The following is a 23,891-nucleotide window of genomic DNA, read 5'->3' on the forward strand; positions in this document are numbered from 1 at the left end:
ACACTGAGTCGTCCCATTCCCATTAAAGCATTCCCAGTTGGAATGTTAGATGTGTTTGCCCACCTGAGTTATTTATAAAAATAATAAAGGTGGGATATAAATAAAAAAATATGAACCATCTATAGCAGTGTTTCCCAAACTTGACAATTTTAAGGCATGTGGACTTCAAGTCCCAGAATTCCACAGCCAGCATTGCTGGCTGTGGAATTTTGGGAGTTGAAGTCCACATGCCTTAAAATTGTCAAGTTTGGGAAACATTGATCTATAGGAAGGCAGTCTGGATTATTTAGTTTCGCCATCCGTTTTATTTATGAGAGAAGTTGTTTTCCCACCCAACCTTGTACTCATCTGGTTCCTTTAAATGAGCCGGTTGGTGTTCATTCTTAAACTGCCAAGTGTATTGATCTTAAAGGAAAAATCTCCCATGGGATATTCTGCTTTGTGTCTCATTTAGTAACTTCTTCCTTCATACTAGGATCACAGCAAGATCAGTCAATAATTTTGTTTTTCTGGCTGCCTCAATTTACTTGAGTAAACTCTTAAGGATCAAAAAAAAAACAAAGGGCAATTTTTTTTTCCAAAACAAAATCTAAAATATTTAGTAATATATCCAAGGTGAATATACACCAATAAAACCAGAATAAACCTTAAATTACTACAAGAAACAAGAAGTTGCTTTTCCCCTTGCTGATATGAACACACTTAAATAGTTCATTTGGGTCGAAAATGTTATTCTAGAGCAGTGGTTCTCAACCTGTGGGTCGGGACCCCATTTGGGGTCGAACGACCATTTCACGGGGGTCGCCAAACAACGCAGTCCACCATTTTTTTCCCCCTTTTCCTTAGCTGTGCTACTCCCTTTTATTCTATTGGCTTTTGAAAGCCAATAGAATAGACTCTCTTGAATAGAGTCTAATTCTATTGGCTTTCAAAAGCCAATAGGAATTGTCCAGGCTGTCTCTGCCCTGCTGAGCCCGCCAAAAGTCCCATTCTGCAAACGATGCTGCACCAGTTGAGTAGTCCTCGACTTCCGACCGGTTGGGGGTCGCGACATTAAAAAGGTTGAGAACCACTGTTCTAGAACTTTCTGTGCAAACGTAGCATTTAGTGTCCTTTGAAAGGCTCCTGAATGGCTTACGCTGCATTTGGATATTGATATTTGTACCCCTCAGAAATTAAATTGACGGCTAGTTGAGAGGCGGTCCCTGCTGTGTTTTCAAACAATGGATTTGGATATGTGAGATCTGAAGAACCGGAAGCAGCAACTGGAAAGCGTCTTGAATATATCCGGTGCTGTTGCAACCCTAACGAGAGAAAGAAATATATAGATATTATTAGCAAAGCGTAGCGTGTTTTGTGAGCTCTTACACAGAAGTCAGGGGATCAATAAAGCTAGCATCACAAATGATCACACTTGCTGAAAACACAACCTTACTTTCCAAGATGGAAACTGTAAGTGGTGTGTACAGGTAGTTGCTGACTTACAATCTTTTGTTTAGTGATTGTTCAAAGTTACAATAGCACTGAAAAAAGTAACTTACGACCGTTTTTCTGGGAGTTGAACTCCACAAATCTTGAAGTTGCCAAGTTTGGACACCTCTGTGTTCGATGAGTGAAAACCACAATACTTGCCAGAGAATCCTTACAAGTCAGTTTAGTTTTTACCCTTTTTCACCCTTACAACTGTCGCACTGTCCCCCTGGTCACGTGATCAAAATTCAGACTCTTGACAACAAACATGTATTTTTGACCTCTGCAGTGTCCCTTTCTGCGACCTTCTGAGAGCAAAGTCAACGGAGGGGGGGAGCCAGAGTCACTTAACAACCGGGTTACTATTTGGACAGCTGCAGTGATTCGTTTAAATGATTATTATATTTCATTTCTAGTTATCGGCTATGGAAACCCCCATTTCTGCCCTCTCTGGATTCTGTCATACTACGAAGGGGAAGGGGGATGAGCAAAAGAGTTTTATGGCTCTCACTTCCTTCATTAAAACTTCAAAGGGACTGAATGTGGATCTCACCAAGAGGACTGACCATAACAATATGGCCATCACCTTTCATCTACTCCTCTCTGAAGTCTCCCTTCTGCCGGACGTGAGGAAAAGGGGGTGGAAATGTAACGCCTAGGATTGTCGCTGGAAGGACGGTGGGGTGGGGGCTGCTTGGGGACACTTAAAACCTTGAATGGTAGGGGTTGGCCCCTCAGATCCTGTCTCGAACGCCTGCAACCATCTTCTCTTAATATATTAAGATGCCTGTTGGAAGAGATATTCCAAGAGTTCTGTCTTCTTAAGATGTAAAGTGGGGTGGGTCTTTACAGAGAGCACTGTTCCAATATTTGAGGGGCTGCTACAAAGAAGAGGGGGATCAACTTATTTTCCAAAGCACCAAAAGGCAAGACGAGAAATGGCGGGTGGAAACTAACCAAGGAGAGAAGCAACCTGGAACTAAGGAGGAATTTTCTAATGATGAGAACAATTAATCAGTGGAACAGCTTGCCTCCAGAAGTTGTCGGCGCTCCCTCACTGGAGGCTTTCAAAAACAGAGTGGACAACCATTTATCTGAAACGATATAAGGTCTCCTGCTTGAGTACGGGGTTGGACTAGAAGACCTCCAATGTCCCTTCCAACTCTATTATTCTATGTTCTATTCTATACAATTGAATGAAATTGAGGCGTCACGATGATAATACTAATCAGAATAGAGCTGGAAAAGGGACCTTGGAGGTCTTCTAGTCCCACCCCTTGCTCTCACAGGAAACTTATACTATTTCTGATAAATGGCTATCCAGTCTTTCCTTAAAAACCTCCAGTGATGGAGCATCCACAACTTCTGGAGGCAGGTAGTTCCACGGGTTAATTGTTCTCACTGATAGGAAGTTTCTCCTTAATTCCAGGTTGCTTCTCTCCTTGATTAGTTTCCATCCTTGTTTCTTGTCTTGCTTTGTGGTGCTATTACCACAAGGCAGATAAGAAGCTGACAGATCAGAAACGGTGCATTTTGGATATTATAGTTCGTTAGAAAGTGAGATAAGGTAAATCTTGGTTACCCAAAGTCTGAAAATTATGGATATCAAAGGTTTAAATTGGAATATTGATGAGAAATTAAAAATTATGTAAAACTTAATAACAAGATATGGATTATTTATGAAGACTGAATGTAATTAAGATAAATACAAGCTAAAAATTTATTGATAAATGTAATAATGACGTTTTTGTTGAGTTGATATAATTAGAAATGTACTGGCTTGAATACGAGACAGTAAATGTTAAGGGGAAAAAGAGAAAAAATATCTGATGTTGTAACCTGAGATTTGCACTAAAGATTTTGTTATTGAACTATTGATTAACCCAGTCACCACGTTGCTTTTTAAATCCTCAAATATAAAATTGGAAAATTAATAAAATATTATATAAAAAAAGAAAGAAACTGGCAGTCTTATGTAAAGTAAATATTGGCCTTACTTACCTCTGACAGCACACTATTAACCATTGGGTTAAGGATTTCAGCTTTTTTGTCGCTCTGTTTAAAGGAAAGCACGGAGAAAGTTACGAATGCTCTTCGCAGCAGCAGCGAGAAAACATCACCAATATGAAATTCTTCTGATCAATGGAAAATATTGATTTACTCTTACATGGAAACACGCTTTGCGTTCATTTACCAGCTATCCAAGGTAACTTTTCATTAACCCTGATAATCTGACAGAATTTGAGCTAACGCACCGATTTTAAAACTAAAAAGTAGTTAGAAATTTTTCCGAAGAACTGGAGTCTAGTAAGTGTGGACAGTTTAATTGCATATGGGAATTAAAAAAAAAAAAACCCACACACTTCCAACTCACAGAGTGAAATAGTCACTGCCAATGAACAGTGTCAGGGTTAGTGGGAGTTTCCTTGCCAGAAACGAAGCGAAGAACCCAAAACACCCAGATAAGCAGAAATTAATAAGATTAATACCACACCAACAATCAAGATGTAAACAATGTTCCAATCAAGGAAGTACTAACTAGACCACAGGTCGGCAACCTGCGGCTCCGGAGCCGCATGCGGCTCTTTGAGCCTTCCCCTGTGGCTCCCAGCCTCCTCTGCCTTTGCAGAGAGAGACAGAGACAGAGAGAGGAAATTGCGCTTCCCTGCTTCCTTCTCTCTCTCTCTCTCTCTCTCTGTGTGTGTGTGTCTAGGTGTGTGTGTGTGTGTGTGTTTTGTGTGTGTGTGTGTGTGTGTTTTGTGTGTTTGTGTGTATGTGTAAAAGAGAGTGCACTCACAGTGTTCTCCGAGGAGCTGAAAAGCTTACTGGGCGGAGCTCCTCCCTTTGCTGCGTCTCTGCAGGAAGCAGGAAGGGCAGGAGAGAGCTAGCTAGCCCAGCTAGGCTGACTCAGGAATTCTGGGAGTTGAAGTCCATGAGTCATAAAAGAGACGAGGTTGCCTACCCCGGAGGTTGTTGGACAACAGCTTGAAGCTTGCCAGGTGAGCAGCAGATAGGAGGGGGGGGGAGAAAGAGAGAGAGAGGGAGAGAGAGAGAGTGGGGGAAGAGGAGTGGCAGACCAAGGGCAGATAGAGAGGGAGGGAGAGAGAGACCCTTTTGACATCTAAAATGAAGATAGCACTGCATATATCCTTTTTTTACCTGTGTGTGTATGTAATTTTATTCTCTTAAAGCATTCTCTTGGTGATCATTGTTTTAATAGTATGGGTATTCCCAAGAGTCATATTTTTACTTTTATTTTTAATGTGTATATGTGTGTGTGTGTGTGTGTGTGTGTGTGTGTGTGTATACACATACACACACACACACATACACATACACACACCTATAATAAAGGTAAAAAAGGATATATGCAGTGTTATCTTCATTTTAGATATCAAAAGGGTTTTGCGGCTCCCAGTGTTTTGTTTTTGGTGGGAAACGGGTCCAAGTGGCTCTTTGAGTGTTTTGGGTTGCCTACCCCTGAACTAGACAAACAAGCTAACAGTGAACAACAGCCTAATCAAGGGACTGTCCAGACCATTCCCACCAACACTGTCAGGGCAAGCCACCAGTGCAGGGGTCTTCAAACTTGGCCCTTTGATGACTTGTGGGCTTCAACTCCCAGAATTCCTCAGCCAGTGTGCCTGGCTGGGGAATTCTGGGAGTTGAAGTCCACAAGTCATCAAAGGGCCACGTTTGAAGATCCCTGCACTAGTATATAAGCAGCAAACACACACCCCATTCCCTTCTACATTGATGATGTTCCCTAGTTGGGCCATGAAACATCTGCTAGGAAACCAGTTCATCTGAGAGCCTCAGAGAGCACCAAGGACCCCACAGAATATACGTGATTTTGATGTGTCTGTTCATTTCATTAAAATCCATACAATGAATTGCAAACGGCCAAGCAAACTGACATCACGTCATACATATCACACAGTGCACCCACTGCTTTTCCGGAAAGTTCATAATATCTGCCATTCTATATAGACTTTCTCCCTTTATTTGCAGAGATGGACCACTTCTGACTAGAGAGGGTGACAAAGTCCTGTGAAGCAGCATACAAGTCTAAGTGCTATTGCTATTCATTCGTTCCTTACCCCTCCCTGCTTCCTTCCTTCCTTCCTTTCTTTCTCTCTTCCTTCCTCCCACCCCTCTTTTTCCTTCCTTCCTTCCTTCCTTCCTTCCTTCCTTCCTTCCTTCCTTCCTTCCTTCTTTCCTTCCTTCCTTCCGCCATGGTGGCACAGTGGTCAGAATGCAGTACTGCAGGCTAATCCTGCTGACTGCCAGCTGCTAGCAATTCGGCAGTTCGATTCTCACCAGCTCAACTTTGACTCAGCTTCCCATCCTTCCCAGGTCTGTAAAATGAGGACCCAGATTGCCTAAGTGGAATTTTCCTCCAATGGGATTTTCCCATGTATTTTGCCAGGAAACATAGATAGGGCAGCCTAGAAAGGTCAGTGCCCCCCTAACCATACCCAAGCACTCCGAATTTGTTGGCGATGTCCATTTTGCTCTATGAGTTCATGGTGACCTAACCCTAACCCTAAGTGGAATTTTCCTCCAATGGGATTTTCCCATGTATTTTACCAGGAAACATAGATAGGGCAGTTTAGAAAAGTCAGTGCCCCCCTAACCATACCCAAGCACTCCGAATTTGTTGGCGGTGTCCATTTTGTTCTATGAGTTCATGGTGACCTAGCCCTAACCCTAAGTGGAATTTTCCTCCAATGGGATTTTCCCATGTATTTTACGAGGAAACATAGATAGGGCAGCCTAGAAAAGTAAGTGCCCCCCTAACCATACCAAAGCACTCCGAATTTGTTGGCGATGTCCATTTTGCTCTACGAGTTCATGGTGACCTAACCCTAATCCTAAATGGTATTATCCTCCAATGGGATTTTCCCATGTATTTTACCAGGAAACATAGATAGGGCAGCTTAGAAAAGTCAGTGCCCCCCTAACCATACCCAAGCACGCCGAATTTGTTGGCGATGTCCATTTTGCTCTACGAGTTCATGGTGACCTAACCCTAACCCTAAGTGGAATTTTCCTCTAATGGGATTTTCCCATGTATTTTACTAGGAAACATAGATAGGGCAGCCTAGAAAAGTAAGTGCCCCCCTAACCATACCAAAGCACTCCGAATTTGTTGGCGATGTCCATTTTGCTCTATGAGTTCATGCTGACCTAACCCTAATCCTAAGTGGAATTTTCCTCCAATGGGATTTTCCCATCTATTTTACTAGGAAACATAGATAGGGCAGCCTAGAAAAGTAAGTGCCCCCCCCCTAACCATACCAAAGCACTCCGAATTTGTTGGCGATGTCCATTTTGCTCTATGAGTTCATGGTGACCTAACCCTAACCCTAAGTGGAATTTTCCTCCAATGGGATTTTCCCATGTATTTTACCAGGAAACATAGATAGGGCAGCCTAGAAAAGTAAGTGCCCCCCTAACCATACCAAAGCACTCCGAATTTGTTGGCGATGTCCATTTTGCTCTATGAGTTCATGGTGACCTAACCCTAATCCTAAGTGGTATTATCCTCCAATGGGATTTTCCCATGTATTTTACCAGGAAATATAGATAGGGCAGCTTAGAAAAGTAAGTGCCCCCCTAACCATACCCAAGCACTCCGAATTTGTTGGCGATGTCCATTTTGCTCTACGAGTTCATGGTGACCTAACCCTAACCCTAAGTGGAATTTTCCTCCAATGGGATTTTCCCATCTATTTTACTAGGAAACATAGATAGGGCAGCCTAGAAAAGTAAGTGCCCCCCCCCCTAACCATACCAAAGCACTCCGAATTTGTTGGCGATGTCCATTTTGCTCTATGAGTTCATGGTGACCTAACCCTAACCCTAAGTGGAATTTTCCTCCAATGGGATTTTCCCATGTATTTTACCAGGAAACATAGATAGGGCAGTTTAGAAAAGTCAGTGCCCCCCTAACCATACCCAAGCACTCCGAATTTGTTGGCGGTGTCCATTTTGTTCTATGAGTTCATGGTGACCTAGCCCTAACCCTAAGTGGAATTTTCCTCCAATGGGATTTTCCCATGTATTTTACGAGGAAACATAGATAGGGCAGCCTAGAAAAGTAAGTGCCCCCCTAACCATACCAAAGCACTCCGAATTTGTTGGCGATGTCCATTTTGCTCTACGAGTTCATGGTGACCTAACCCTAATCCTAAATGGTATTATCCTCCAATGGGATTTTCCCATGTATTTTACCAGGAAACATAGATAGGGCAGCTTAGAAAAGTCAGTGCCCCCCTAACCATACCCAAGCACGCCGAATTTGTTGGCGATGTCCATTTTGCTCTACGAGTTCATGGTGACCTAACCCTAACCCTAAGTGGAATTTTCCTCCAATGGGATTTTCCCATGTATTTTACTAGGAAACATAGATAGGGCAGCCTAGAAAAGTAAGTGCCCCCCTAACCATACCAAAGCACTCCGAATTTGTTGGCGATGTCCATTTTGTTCTATGAGTTCATGGTGACCTAACCCTAATCCTAAGTGGTATTTTCCTCCTATGGGATTTTCCCATGTATTTTACCAGGAAACATAGATAGGGCAGCCTAGAAAAGTCAGTGCCCCCCTAACCATACCAAAGCACTCCGAATTTGTTGGCGATGTCCATTTTGCTCTATGAGTTCATAGTGACCTAACCCTAATCCTAAGTGGTATTATCCTCCAATGGGATTTTCCCATGTATTTCCCCAGGAAACATAGATAGGGCAGCCTAGAAAAGTCAGTGCCCCCCTAACCATACCCAAGCACTCCGAATTTGTTGGCGATGTCCATTTTGCTCTATGAGTTCATGGTGACCTAACCCTAATCCTAAGTGGTATTATCCTCCAATGGGATTTTCCCATGTATTTTACCAGGAAATATAGATAGGGCAGCTTAGAAAAGTAAGTGCCCCCCTAACCATACCCAAGCACTCCGAATTTGTTGGCGATGTCCATTTTGCTCTACGAGTTCATGGTGACCTAACCCTAACCCTAAGTGGAATTTTCCTCCAATGGGATTTTCCCATGTATTTTACCAGGAAAGATAGACAGGGCAGGCTAGAAAAGTCAATGCCTTTCTAACCATACCCAAACACTCCAAATTTGTTGGCGATGTCCATTTTGCTCTCCAAGTTCATGGTGACGTAACCCTAACCCTATATGTGTATTAGATGCTGATTATAGATACCATTTAAATGTCCCTATTTGTTCACTCATTCTCTCACTTAGTTAGAGAATAACACATGAAGTAATAAATAAATGAAATTGTGTAATAACTTACCGCCACCAAAGTCAAAACATCAGAGAATTGTTTTGATAGGGATGACACTTCGTTACACATCGTATTCGTTAAACTGTTGAAAACATAATGGAAATAGAGTATTTATCCATCCTGATCAGCATATTCTTGAATATTTCAAGAGGAATTCTGGGCGTTGAAGTCCACAAGTCTTAAAGTTGCCAAGTTTGAAGACCCCTGTTATAAAGCCTCACCACTAGGCGAAACGTGTGTGACCATATGACACTGCACCCCCAAGGAAAATGAAAATATTATGATGAATGAATGAATGGATGAATGGATGGATGGATGGATGGATGGATGAACGAGCAGTAGCCCTTGAACAGAAAGAACAGCAAATGAAAATATATTCACTTTGTTAGACCTCGAGCTTGATCCAAGGCAGGCTTTTCAATTTCTTGTCCATGGAGAATTAATTCTGCTAATTTATGAAGTTGTTCAATGCAACGGGCTGTTACTTCGGCCAGGCTTTCAATGGACAACATGTAGAGTTCCTAGAAAGCAGGACATTTTTACTGATTAGCACAGATGCTGAGCACATTCCAAGGCAGTAAATTTTACTAATTAGCACAGATGCTACATGTTGTACCCTGTAGGAGAGAAATATCCAGAAAATATCATTAGTTACAGAGGTTAAAATAAGCAGAACCCTGGTTCCTTGTAATAGGAAGTATTTGACTTTGTCGGTAACAAGAGAAAATTCTGTTCCTATTATTACTAAATCACTGGCTTCAACTATTTATATTCTAAGCCTAACCTATTAAATGAAAACTTCAGAAGTCAGATTTAGATGGCTTTGGATGAGGAACTCAGAGGTTTTCCACTGATGGAATCGCTAGTTGATAACATTACAAAGTATTATACCCCCAATGCAAAACATGAGCAATGGATTTTATTAGATCTTGATACTGAAAAATAAAGTTTGAAAAGTTTCCAAGGCATTATAGGACCAGGAAATAAGAGTTAAAAGCCTGGTGGGCTGGTAGACATTTTTGATATGACGAACAGAATTTCATGGGGTGCAAAAAAAAAAAAAAAAAAAAAGGACCTCAAACATTCCGTTTTTCATGGTATCTGAAGAGGGCATCAAAAATCAAGATGGTGTCCATGACCATGGGATCAACCTGGTTTTTCTAAATATATTGTGATGCTTGTTACAAAAGAGGGAGCACATGGATACCATCTTGATTTTTTTGACATTCTCTTTTAATGTCGTGAAGGTGGATATTTTGATATCCCTTTCTCCTCCCCAATTCCTGAAACTTAGACTGCCATATCAAAAATAAAAGAGGGAGTTCCTTATTATTTCCAGTGGAAAACAAATAAAAGCTGTACCGTAGGCTTGTGAAATAATATCAGAGTTTGGAAAACCAAGAAGATCGTCAGTGGAAAACCTTGGCCCTATCATAATCTGGTACAGTCTGTCCTTAATACCTCTCTTTACCAGAGTCCTCAATTTCTCTAAGCCAGGGGTGGGATATCTCCTTTCTCCTCCCCAACTCCTGAAACTTAGACTGCCATATCAGGGAGTCCAGTGGAAAACAAATAAAAGCTGTTAGGCTCAGAGTTTGAAGATCGTCAGTGGAAAACCTTGGCCCTATCCTGGTACAGGCTTTACCAGAGTCCTCAATTTCTCTAAGCCAGGGGTGGGCAATCTTGGCTCTTTTATGACTCATGGACTTCAACTCCCAGAATTCCTGAGCCAGCCTGGCTCAGCTTGGAAACCTCTCCCTTTCCCCTCAGCGTGGCTGGCTCAGGAATTCTGGGAGTTGAAGTCCACGAGTCATAAGAGAGCCAAGGTTGCCTACCCCTGCTCTAAACTAATAAAGTCTACATTAATTAACATTAATTATGCTTTCATATGTTCCTCTAGGTCAGGGGAGGCAACCTTGGCTCTTTTATGACTCGTGGACTTCAACTCCCAGAATTCCTGAGCCAGCACGAGTCCACGAGTCATAAAAGGGCCAAGGTTGCCTACCCCTGTCCTACACCATGCTCAATTGACAGTAGTCAAAGAAAGACCTGGTCACCACTTACCTCTACAGTTTTGGTTCTTTTTGTTTCTGTCTTTTCAGATTCTCCCACCTGAGATTTTTCTTCGGTGACTTGCATTTCTACAATTTCTTCATCCACTTCTTTAGTTTGGCCTGGTGGGTTCTCTTCCAGGTCTCCATATGTGGAGAGACTTGCTGCTTCTAAGGCCTTCTTTCTGGCCTGCAACATAAGGGTTGGAAACTGATCAAGGAGAGAAGCAACCTGGATTTAAGGAGAAAATTCCTGACAGTGAGGACAATCAACCGGTGGAACAGCTTCAGAAATCGTGGGCGCCCCATCACTGGAGATCTTTAAGAAAAAAATAGACATTCACCGGTCTGAGATGGTGTAGGTTCTCCTGCTTAAGCGGGGGGGGGGGCTGGACTAGAAGACCTCCAAGGTCCCTTCCAGCTCTACTCTCTATATATCCACCATCAAAAATGGCAGAGAGTTATTATTGTAGTGTGGAAATGCACCACTTCAGAATGGCACATGTGGATTCCAACATAAAGCCACTCTTAATTTCCTGGCAGAAAATACCGCCGAGTCACATATAAGATGGTTGGCTACATTCATTGATTCATTGGTTCTGTCATAGTTCTGACAGATGAAACTCTTCAAAGAACTTCAAGGCATTGTTTATCTTAAAGAATCTTTATCCAAGAAGCATAGCATCGGCACTAACATAATTGAAGCCAAACACTGAATTCCCCTCCCCTGAGCACATAGTATCAAAACACAATTCCCTCCTCCAATTAACAGTCATAAATCACATTCCCGAATTAGCTTGAAACGTGGGCTTCCCCTCCAGCTCTTCAGCCGCCAATTCTTTATCATCTCTTCTTTCAACAACCTTGGTTCTCACACTAGGTCCAGTGTGAATCTAGCTAGATTCCCGTGCATCATCTAACTCTAAAAGCAAAAAGAAGAAAATGGCTGCATCTCCATCTGTGGTCAATGCAAAAACATCCGATGTTAGCAGCGTTGACAGGTTCATGATCTCAACCACCCAATCACCCAGCCGACAACTCAACCGCTCAACCACCCATCCAAGGCACTGTATTTCCAAGCCATTACACCATTGCGTTGGCAGAATTTCTAATGGACTATCATCCCCGTACAGATTTGCCTTCCTAATCTTGCCATTTGTCATCACTCCTTTGGCTCTGCCTAATTTGGAACATAAACGTCCGGCTTTTATATTCCAAAATTATAGGCCGAATTATTCCACGGACTTTTGGCGCATCAGAATTGGCCTCTGACAACATGGTGAAGAACAGTTCCTCTTCCTGGTTTCCTGTGATTTCCTGGCTCTGAAGAATTTACAGAGGCATTTCCGTCTCTGTCTCTTTCTCCTATGTGTTCAGAGTTGCTATTTTACCCAAAGTAGTAAGGATACTGATGCTGCCTCCTCTTGCCCCATTTCTTGATTTTTTAAAAAATTAATGTGCTATGAAGGATCGTTGCCCTGAGCTAGCCAATAAGCCATATCTTCAAAAAAAAAAAAATACAATAAACAGCATTCCCCACCTTGTTAAGTTTGTCAGGCGTAGCAGCGACGTGTAGTTCAAATAGCAATTCTGTTAGCGTGGTAATGAACACATCTCCTGCATCTGCGGCAATAATCAAGGCAAAAGCGTTAAACTCAGAGAAAAAAACATTCTTTTTCTTCCTAAGGGAAGGGATTCTAATTAGGCATCATTTTTTTTCTCTCTCTCCTTCTTCCTCGCTCATACGTTAGCAAACAAATAGCATTTCTGTCCTGTATCCATTTTTCTTTCTTTTTTCTTTTTTTCTACTTCTGACTTAGAAGCAATTTTACTCTTTCCCACAAGGACAAATAAGAACAGTGAACCAGTGGAATGGAAATTGTGGGTGCTTTATCACTGGAAGCTTTTAAAAGAAGAGACTGGGCAGCCATTTGCCAGAAATGGTGTAGGGTCTCCTGCTTGGGTGGGGGGTTGGACTAGATGACCTCCAAGGTCCCTTCCAACTGTATTATATTCACTAATCAGTGGAATTACCTGCCTCCATGAGTTGTGGGTGCTCCATCACTGGAGGGTTTTAAGAAGAGATTGGACAGTCACTTGTCTGAAATGGGGTAGGGCAGGGATAGGCAACCATGGCTCTTTTATGACTCGTGGACTTCAACTCCCAGAATTCCTTAGGCAGCCATGCTGAGGGAAAAGGGAGAGGTTTCCAAGCTGAGCCATGCTGGCTCAGGAATTCTGGGAGTTGAAGTCCACGAGTCATAAAAGAGCCAAGGTTGCCTACCCTTGGTGTAGGGTCTCCTGCTTGAGCAGCAGGGGTGGATGGACTAGAAGACCTTCAAGGTCCCTTCCAATTCTGTTATTCTGTATTCCAATTTACTGGGCACTGTTCTCCTCTGTGTCCTAACTGAACAGGATCACTTATAATTTCCGATTTTACTTTCCACCTTGGAGGGGGTGTTCGATTCCGTTGCATGCGGAAAGAAAATTAAAATACATCTTTCTCACTCAGCAAGTAAGCTAAGGCTAGCTTATGCTGATGTTTCATTTCCTAATGAGAAGAAAACTTAACAAATAAAAAGCATCCACTAATTTTACGACATTGAGAAGGAGAAACACAGAAAGCACTAGGAAAGCACTATTAAATTTTAAAAAGTAGTATTTTCAATAGAAAGTGCTTCAGCAGAATTATTTTTGGGATCCAACTGCTAGTATCTTACACAGCATATGCTCCATAGTAGGGGGTCTTCAAACCTGGCTCTTTTATGACTTGAGGACTTCAACTCCCAGAATTCCTCACCTGGCTGAGGAATTCTGGGAGTTGAAATCCACAAGTCATAAAAGGGCCAAGTTTGAAGACCCCTGTCTTAAATCTAACAAACAAAATGGAGGCTGGCTGAGGAATTCTGGGAGTTGAAGTCCACAAGTCATAAAAGGGCCAAGTTTGAAGACCCCTGCTCTATAGTTTCGAATCAATAAGTAGATCCTTTAATACAGAGGTGGGGAACTATGGCCTTTTAAGGCTTGTGGACTTCAACTCCCAGAATTCCTGAGCCAGCTGGCTCAGGGATTCTGGGAGTTGGAGTCCACAAGTCATATAAGGGCCATAGTTCCCCACCCTTGCTTTAATAAGTCATTTGACAACTACCTTTTTTTATTTCTTGGTCTTGATTTTCTGTGTCTTGAGAAAGGAAGACTGCCTTAATAGCAATTAACACATTTTTGGCTGCTTCTAGTTCCTCTCCTTCAAGAGATGCCAAATATGATTGTACCTGGAAAAAAAAATTACAATACCAGATATTATATTTTGGGCAGACTATTTCATCATAGTTGTGGTATAGCATGTTTGGGGGGGGGGAATAGGAGGTCTGTTTGCATTAGATTTATAATAAGCACTGATGAGGTTCCCTAGTAGGGTCATGAAACGTCTGCAAGAAAATAACCAAGCTCAGAGAGCACCCAGAAACCCTCATTTCAACCCAAAGCTACACATATTCCCTTCTATCAAGAATACGGATTATCAGACTTAGTAACATCTGTTCTGTGCTAAAAGGATATGAGCCTATTTGCAGGGTCCTTGATGCTCTCTGAACTGGGTGGTTTCCTTGCAGATGTTTCATGACCCAACTAGGTAACGTCATCAGTGCTAGAAGAAAGTGAGATTTGCAGAAAGGGGGGGGGAAGAGGAGGAAGAGGAGGAGGAGGAAGAAGAAGAAGACTGTGTGGTCCTTGGTGCTTTCTGAGCTTGGTTGTTTCCTTGCAGATGTTTCATGACCCAACTAGGTAACATCATCAGTGCTAGAAGAAAATGAGATTTGCAGAAAGGAGGAGGAGGAGGAGGAAGAAGAAGAAGAGGAGGAAGAGGAGGAGGAGGAAGACTGTGGGGTCCTTGGTGCTCTCTGAGCTTGGTTGTTTTCTTGTAGATGTTTCATTACCCAACTAGGTAACATCATCAGTGCTAGAAGGGACGGGGGATTGTTCTTATTTTATATTCTAGTGACTTGCTCTGTCAATATTGGAAGGAAGAGAAAGTTCAGAGAAAGTTCCAGGAAGGAAGGAAGGAAGGAAGGAAGGAAGGAAGGAAGGAAGGAAGGAAGGAAGGAAGGAAGGAAGGAAGGGAGAAGAGCAAAAAAAGCAAAATAAGGAGATTCATTTCATAGCAATGATGATGATAAACACTAGAATATAGAAGATAATCCTCAACTTACAACAATTTATTTAGCGACCCATCAAAGCTACAACAGCCCCGAAAGAAGTGACTTGTCATTTTTCACGCTTACGACGGTTTGCAGCATCCCCCAAAACACGTGATCAAAATCCAGATGCTTGGCAACTGGTTCATATTTACGACCGTTGCCGTGTCACGTAACCCCCTTTGACGATGTTCTGACAAGCCAAGTTAGAACGGGGGAAGATGGGTTCCCTTAACGACCGGGTGACGAGCTTATCAACCGCCGCGGGGTTGGTCGTCAAACGGGGCCAAACCCGCTTAACAAACGCCTCCCTTAACGACAGAAATTTGGGGCTGAGCTGTGGCCGTAAATGGAATGGAAGCCATTCTGAGCCTGCAAGTTGCGAAGGGAAACGGCAAAATAATGAAAGGATCGGATAGATCTTAGAACCGGAAGGGATTTTCCTTAGAAAATCTGGCTGGAAAGCATTTTTCGACAAATATCTCCCAATCGCCCTTCTCTTTCTCTCGATTGGTGCACCTCGTGAACCTCACCTTGGCTTCGCTTTCATTGGACAGGATCTCCAAAGCTTCTAGGTGAGACAAACCCTGAAATTCATCGAAAAGCACCCCATAATGTGCCGTGGGCTCCATCGTGACGTGCTGGGCAAGTCTTTGCTTTTCTTTCTCTTTGGCTTCCCGCAGCAGCTGTGGAAATATAGAGTTGGGGGGGGTCTCTGATTAATGGGCTGTGTAACATAAGGGAAATGTAAGATCTGTACACTGGGGCAATGCCTTCACAAATGCCTGGCACAACACAGGAGAACAAACCCACACAGGAGTAGGCAACCTCGGCTCTTTTATGACTCCTGGACTTCCACTCCCAGAATTCCTGAGCTGACTCAGGAATTCTGGGAGTTGAAGTCCAGGAGTCATAAAAGAGCCGAGGTTGCCTACCCCTGCACCAGGGCAAGATTCAGCAGCCCATTTGCATTTGAAAAACCAAGACCGCTCTTTCAAAGACAGCAAAGTCTACGTTTTGGATAGAGAGGACTGCTGGTTTGAAAAAGGGGTCAAAGAGGCCATCTATGCCTGGCTGAGGACTTCTGGGAGTTGAAGTCCACAAGTCATAAAAGGGCCACGTTTGAAGACCCCTGTCTTAAATCTAACAAACAAAATGGAGGCTGGCCGAGGAATTCTGGGAGCTGAAGTCCACGTCATAAAAGGGCCAAGTTTGAAACCCCCTGTCTTAAATCTAACAAACAAAATGGAGGCTGGCCAAGGAACTCTGGGAATTGAAGTCCATAAATCATAAAAGGGCCAAGTTTGAAGACCCCTGTCTTAAATCTAACAAACAAAATGGAGGCTGGCCGAGGAACTCTGGGAATTGAAGTCCATAAATCATAAAAGGGCCAAATTTGAAGACCCCTGTCTTAAATCTAACAAACAAAATGGAGGCTGACTGAGGAATTCTGGGAGCTGAAGTCCACAAGTCATAAAAGAGCCAAGTTTGAAGATTCCTGGTCTAGGATCTCCCACCAGCATCCTGCCCAATCAGGATGAAGTAGTTCCAACTCATCTAGACAGGACTAAATTAGAAAAACCTTGCTAAATCACTGTTTATGATGATAATCACTGTGTGCATGTTTTACCTGAGATAAAGAAACAGTCCGTTCCATCAGAATTTTGGTTTTCTTGAATCCAGGATCACCTTCTGCTAGAACATTCATGGTTTTCTTGCCGATAAACTCCAGAGCATCAAGTCCGCCAGTTAAGACACTTTTACCCTGCATAAAATAGAGCAGAACACTCATGTTGTTTGCCTTGGGTTCTGTTATATTAGGCCAGAGGTCTTCAAACTTGTCCCTTTTATGATTTGTGGACTTCAACTCCCAGAATTCCTCAGCCAGCATGCCTGGCTGAAGAATTCTGGGAGTTGAAGTCCATAAGTCATAAAAGGGGCAAGTTTGAAGACCCCTGTATTAGGCAGTTACAAAGCTAGATAGCACTTATCTTCTCATGAATGCTTTCCCAGTAGCATGAATTCCCATCCATAATTTCTAGTTGTGAATGGCTGGGAATTATGGAAACTTGAGTGGAACATCTTTGGAAAATGCCCTATTTGGGAGACTGGTACAGGAACACTGAATTTGCAATTTATGAACGTATTTTTCTCTCCTTGATTAGTTTCCATCCATTGCTTCTTGTCCTATCTTCAGGTGCTCTGGAGAATAGCTTGACTCCCTCTTCTTTGGGGCAGCCCCTGAGATACTGGAACACTGCTATCATGTCCCCCCTTGTCCTTCTCTTCATTAGACTAGACATCCCCAATTCCAGCAACCGTTCCTTATATGTTTTAGCCTCCAGTCCCCTAATCATCTTCGTTGCTTTTCTCTGCACTCTTTCTAGAATCTCAACATCTTTTTTATATCGTGGTCCAAGTGTGGCCTTACCAAGGCTTTGTAAAGTGGTATTAACACTCCACGTGATCTTGATTCTATCCCTCTGTTAATGCAGCTTAGCACTGTGTTGGCTATTTTGGCAGCTGCAGCACACTGCTGGCTCATATTTAGGTGATTGTCTACTAGGACTCCGAGGTCCCTCTCACAGTTACTACTATTGAGCATGGTGCCATCTATGCTGTCCTTGTGCATTTGGTTTTTCTTGCCTAAATGTAGAACCTTGCTTTTTTCACCACTGAATTTCATTTTGTTAGTTAGTGCCCAGTGTTCAAGTCTGTCCAGATCCTTCTGTATCTTAAGCCTGTCTTCTGGAGTGTACCAGAAACACAGCTGGCTCATGTTTAAGTGATGATCCACTAGGACTCCGAGATCCCTCTGACAGTTACTAGTATTGGCCTTCCTTCCTCTTATTTTATCACCAGAAATCCTTACGGTATTCTGCACAGCAGTAGTGATGGTGGACAGCACTCCACGGGATCCTGAAGGAGAGGAGGATAACGTCACGTTCTCTTCCAGATTCTGCTGAGGATCCTCTTCCACATCTTAAAGGGAGACACCAATTGATTAAAAATCCAGTAAGAATATGCTCACCAATTTCAGAGGAAAACAAAGAGTTTTTGGACCGATCCCTTGGGAAAGACGGAACCTGCGATGCTGTTTTCTGATGTTTCTGGACGTCCACCCTCTGAAGATGCCGACGAAGAGGTACGAATGCGTAGAATGCCAGCTTTTTCTTTCACTGCTGTTAATCCTTGACCTGACATGGAACAAGTACAGGTAGCCCTTGACTTACAACAGTTCACTTACTGACCGTTCAAAGTTAACAACGGCACTGGAGAAAGTGATTTATGACTTTATTTTTCAGAGTTACGGCCTTTGCCGCATCCCCAGGATCACGTGTTCAAAATTCAGACGCTTGGCAACCGGTTCATATTTATGACCGTTGCTGTGTCCCGGGCATGTGTGTCACATGATCCCCTTGTGCGACCTTCTGACGAGCAAAGTCAACGGGGGAAGCCAGATTCCCTTAACAACTGTGTGACTAACTTAACAACAGCAGTGAATCACTCACCAAGTGGGGCAAGAAAATGGGGCAAAGCTTACTTAACAACAGAGATGTTGGGGTCCATTGTGGTCCTAAATTGAGGACGACCTGCATATTTTACATGCAGTGTATTTGTGTCATGGTTCTGATAAGTGGAACTCTTCAAAGAACTTTGAGGCATTGTTTACCTTAAAGAATCTTTATTCGAGAAGCATAGCATGGGCACATACATAGGCCAAGCCAAAATCTGGATTCCCCTCCCCTGAGCACATAGTAACAAAGCATAATTCCCTCCTTCAATTAACAGTCATAAATCACATTCTCAAATTAGCTTGAAATGCAGGCTTTCCCTCCAGTTCTCCAATCCGCCATTTCTTATCATCTCTTATTTTGAAAACCTTGGTTCTCACCCTAGTTACAGTATTGTTATGTCTAACTAAACTCCCATGCACATTCCTCCTCCTCCCCCCAGTATCATCTAATTCTAACTCTATATTCTAAGAGTAAAGCATAAGAAGGAAAATGGTGGCCTCTCCATACATTGTCAAAGCAAAAACATCCAATGTTAGCAGCATTGACAATTCGATCCTGAAACTCTATGGAAAATTCAGTCAGTAAGAGAGCCACTGAAGGGCCAATGTTATTGGGGAAAGCTGCTGAGACCATTTTGGATGGATTTTTTTTTCAGCCTCAGCCACTACCAGCCCATCTGCCATAAAAGATAACATTGGCTTAAATTTACAGCATTTCATGGAGATTGCACCCTGGCGAAATATTTTGAGTATTCCAATAGTGAATGCATTTTGAGCATTCCAATATGAAGTCTTTACTGAGTGATTTGATTTAAACCTGGCCTTTCATCCCTGGTGCTTCTCATCCCAACATTTGATGAACTGTTAAACCCTAGTACATTCCCATCAAATGAAACTGGATTTCAATCCTGTCGCAGCATATTCTTCTAATCTCGGCTCATTTGTGTTTAATTTAATTGGGACCCAAACCTTACATTCCACTTTTTGTTGTTGCTTCTACTATTAAGGAAATCTGATTTTCATCATCTTGAATGGATCTACAAATAATGTGACGCCAGTAACTACTTCTTCAGCCAACTTGGGTCAAAGTCATCAGAGATGTTAGTTCCTTCAGATCAGAGGTCTTCAAACTTGGCCCTTTTATGACTTGTGGACTTCAGCTCCCAGAATTCCTCAGCCAGGCATGCTGGCTGAGGAATTCTAGGAGTTGAAGTCCACAAGTCATAAAAGGGCCAAGTTTGAAGACCCTTGTCTTAAATCTTACAAACAAAATGGAGGCTGGCTGAGGAATTCTGGGAGTTGAAGTCCACAAGTCATAAAAGGGCCAAGTTTGAAGACCCCTGTCAGCCATCCATCATGTTTTATTAATTGGACCGAGCTGCTTTTTGAACGTCATTCAGTAAGAACAAATGGCCAAATAAGAATGTTGTTATATACTTAACAACTGTGGCAGATGCAGTTGAAAGAAGGGACTTGCTCCAGGACCCCCAAGTGGTCCATCCTTTTCCTTTGGATACTGAAGCCTACCCAAAAAAAAAAAAGTTACAGAAACAGAAAACCATTTGTATTTGTTAAATATTGCTATGTACATTGGAAGAAACAAATAATAAAAGCATATGCAGCACGAAGCACGTAAAATTTTGGTCTTTCGGCCAAGCTCAGATTGCACATCCCAGTTCAGCCCTGAGCTACATATATTCTATTCAAACTGTAATAACTTTTTCAGTTAGAAAGTATGCAATCAACATTTTAAACAAAGTATTTTCCAAGTCCCATAGAGTGCTCAGTTAGAATGGCAACAGGTGCACCTTTAGAAGGTTAGGGGTAGATCATCATGGAGAACAACTATCTATGTGGACATTAGGAATCAAAACCCATCCATCCATCCACTGTCTATCTATCCACCCATCCACCCATCCATCTGTCCACTGTCCATCTATTTATCTACCTACCCCCATCCACCCACCCTTTCTTCTATCTATTCACTCATCCATCCATCCATCCACTTACCCACCCACCCATCCATCTATCCATCCGTCCACTGTCCCTCTATCCATCCATCCGTCCATCCACTATCCATCTATCTATCCACCCATCCATTCATCCATCCATCCATCCACTCACCCACCCATCCATCTATCCATCCGTCCACTGTCCCTCTATCCATCCATCCATCTGTCCATCCACTATCCATCTATCCATCCATCCATTTATCCACCCACCCACCCACCCTTCCATCTATCTATTCACCCACCCATCCATCTATCCATCCATCCATTCATCCACCCACCCACCCACCCTTCCATCTATCTATTCACCCACCCATCCATCCATCCACTCACTCATTCACTCACCTACCCATCCATCCGTCCGTCCACTGTCCATCTATCATCTATCCATCCATCTGTCCACTGTCCATCTATCTATCTACCCACCCATCCATCCACCCTTCCTTCTATCTATTCACTCATCCATCCATCCATCCACTCACCCACCCATCCATCCACTTTCCATCTATCCATCTGCCCATCCACTGTCCATCTATCTATCCACCTATCCATTCATCCACCCACCCATCCACTCACTCACCTACCCATCCATCCGTCCATCTATCATTAATCCATCCATCCGCCTGTCTACTGTCTATCTATCCAGCCTGCCACCCCTCCACCCATCCACTGTCCATCCACCCACCCACCCATCCATCCATCCATCCATCCATCCACCTTCCAGCTATCTATCCACCCTCCCGCCAATCCATCCATCCACCCATCCATTCCACACAATATTTCGAATGTTGTCATCTGTTGAAGACCCAGAATGATTGAAACCCTAAGATTTGACTCTTTTTGTCTGTTGGTTTGTTTACTAGTTTGCTAATATTCTTACTCATAGCATCAACTTGTCTAGCATGACTCCAGTGCTATGTGAAAGAGAGGGGTTTTTTTTGTGTGTGATTTTCTTCAGGAAGATCTTTTTTTGTGTGGGGGGGGGGGGATGGAAAGAGAGTCTGAGCAAACTAAGCAAATCCTCTAATTGAAATTGGCAACTTTACGGCAAGTCTTTCCCCCTCTACTATGATAAAGAGTTGAGTTGGTGCTGTGGAGAAAAAATGGAGGAGGAATATTATACATGCTAACTTGACTTTCTAAAGAAAAAGGTGGATAGAGAGCAAATAAATGAGTAAACAAAGTTTATTTGTCAATGCCCCAAAGAATTCTGGCAAGATTGTTTCTTACCAAATCGCTTTCTTTGTTCAGTCCTTCAGCTCCAACTTCTGGTTCAAGGCTTATAGAATCGCTGCATTCAATCACATCGTTCTTAACTGTTTCTCCACTGGAATGTTGCCCGTTTGAAGGACCTTCCAAATGTGATGCCTGTTGCTCTTCCAAGTCCTTGTTGGGGCTTTCAGAAGATTCCCCAACTTGCGGTGATATCTCCATTATCTTTTCATCATGCACAGCTCTGTTGGATGCTGAGACGTTTTGCTCAGATGTCAATGTGCATTCACTTTTCTCTTGAGTTAACGTCTCACCTCTGTTATCTGACATTTTTTGGGTCCTAAAAGAGGAGAAAAGTAGTGACATATTTCTGATTGGTTAAAATAGACTTTCAAAGCAAAGAAAACTAGAACATTTTTACAGTTTTCTGCAGCAGTAATTTTAGAACAGAACAGAACAGAACAGAATAGAATAGAGTAGAAAATATGGAATAGGATAGGAAAGGATAGGAAAGGAAAGGAAATATGGAATAGAATAGAATAGAATAGAATAGAATAGAATAGAATAGAATAGAATAGGAAATATGGAAAAGGATAGGATAGGGTAGGGTAGGATAGGATAGGAAATATAGAATGGAATAGAATAGAATAGAATAGAATAGAATAGAATAGAATAGAATAGAATAGAATAGAATAGAATAGAATAGAATAGAATATATGGAATGGAATGGAATGGAAGGGAAGGGAAGGGAAGGGAAGGGAAGAGGAGAGGAAAGGAGAGGAGAGGAGAGAAGAGATGAAGAATAGAATGGAATGGAATGGAAGGGAAGGGAAGAATAGAATAGAATAGAATAGAATAGAATAGAATAGAATAGAATATATGGAATGGAATGGAATGGAAGGGAAGGGAAGGGAAGGGAAGGGAAGGGAAGGGAAGGGAAGGGAAGGGAAGGGAAGAGGAGAGGAAAGGAGAGATGAAGAATAGAATGGAATGGAAGGGAAGGGAAGGGAAGAGAAGAGAAGAGAAGAGAAGAGATGAAGAATAGAATAGAATAGAATAGAATAGAATAGAATAGAATAGAATAGAATAGAATAGAATAGAATAGAAGATGGAAGGGATCTTGGAGGTCTTCTAGTCCAACCCCCTGCCCACAGCAGAGGAGTAAGAGCAGGACCCTCTCAGTGGTAGCACGCCAACTGATAGCACTTCATCTTCCCTCCTAAGTGAGGTTGGCCAACTGTCTTCTTGGAGAAAATACTTGCTAAATTGCATGATGTTAATGGAAGAAAAAATACTTTAGGGCAAGATTATCCTTCAAATAATTCTATTTTTTATTATTTATACAAAACTAAATATGCTGCCAACGACATATCAGAAACCTCAGCTATCTGGTATATGTTTTCTACAAAGAAGTCACCTTAATTTAATACGTAATTAAGTGTCGCTATATAAGGAAGGAGCCAGCTTGACTTTGAGGGGAAGCTCTTCCAGAATGAGGAGGAGATATCTACCCCCCACTTCTAGAGATACAAACGGTAACAAATGGAAAGGAAAGGAAAGGAAAGGAAAAGAAAGGAAGGGAAGGGAAAGGAAGGGAAGGGAAGGGAAGGGAAGGGAAGAAGGAAAGAAGGAAAGGAAGGGAAGGGAAGGGAAGAAGGAAAGGAAAGGAAAGGAAAGAAGGAAAGGAAGGGAAGAAGGAAAGGAAAGGAAAGGAAAGAAGGAAAGGAAGGAAAGGAAAGAAGGGAAGGAAAGGAAAGGAAAGGAGAAAGGGGAGAGGACAGGATAGCAGAGGGGAGAGGAGAGGAAGGGAAGGAAAGGAAAAAGGAAGGGAAGGGAAAGGATACAAACGGTAACAAATGGAAAGGACAGGAAAAGTGGAAAAGAAAGGAAAGGGGGGGGGGAAGGAGGAGGAAGCTGCAGGTAGCCATTCCGCCTTCTTACCACCGCCGAGCTGCTGGGGCTGCTGGCTGCGGCGCGCCCTGCCTGCGCCCTGCCTTTCCCCTCCCGGCCACGTCGGCAGAAGCCCGGCGCGAGCGGGGCCGGGGCGGGCCGAGCGAAGGGCCGGCCGTTCGCTGCGCGGGGGGCGGCGGAGGCTGGCGCTTCCGAGGGAAGAGAGACACCAAGCAACTTTTCCCGATCCGGCTGC

The 23,891-nt window shown here is 42.8% G+C and overlaps 1 protein-coding gene across 2 annotated transcripts; it reads right to left on the reverse strand.

Annotated features, from left to right (window-relative positions):
• Positions 1–1,023: 1,023 nt before the first annotated feature.
• Positions 1,024–23,842, reverse strand: FAM114A1 (family with sequence similarity 114 member A1). Of its 2 annotated transcripts, XM_039347440.1 has the most exons (14): positions 23,687–23,842; positions 21,764–22,085; positions 19,966–20,047; positions 18,094–18,204; positions 17,880–17,989; positions 16,638–16,772; positions 15,541–15,693; positions 13,963–14,086; positions 12,355–12,437; positions 10,828–11,004; positions 9,145–9,284; positions 8,773–8,845; positions 3,472–3,525; positions 1,024–1,304 (listed from the first exon to the last, which is right to left on the reverse strand). In XM_039347440.1, the coding sequence occupies exons 2-14, from the start codon at positions 22,073–22,075 to the stop codon at positions 1,188–1,190; spliced, it is 1,671 nt and encodes a 556-aa protein (XP_039203374.1). In that variant the 5' UTR covers positions 22,076–22,085; positions 23,687–23,842; the 3' UTR covers positions 1,024–1,187. The 2 variants fall into 2 exon arrangements, with proteins under 2 accessions (XP_039203374.1, XP_039203382.1); XM_039347448.1 differs by lacking the exon at positions 18,094–18,204 and having other exon boundaries at positions 23,687–23,817.
• Positions 23,843–23,891: the final 49 nt, after the last annotated feature.

This window comes from Crotalus tigris, unplaced genomic scaffold (genome assembly GCF_016545835.1).
Source record: "Crotalus tigris isolate CLP2741 ecotype Arizona unplaced genomic scaffold, ASM1654583v1 scf7180000017559.9942113025:1136094, whole genome shotgun sequence".
Lineage (NCBI taxonomy): Eukaryota > Metazoa > Chordata > Lepidosauria > Squamata > Viperidae > Crotalus > Crotalus tigris.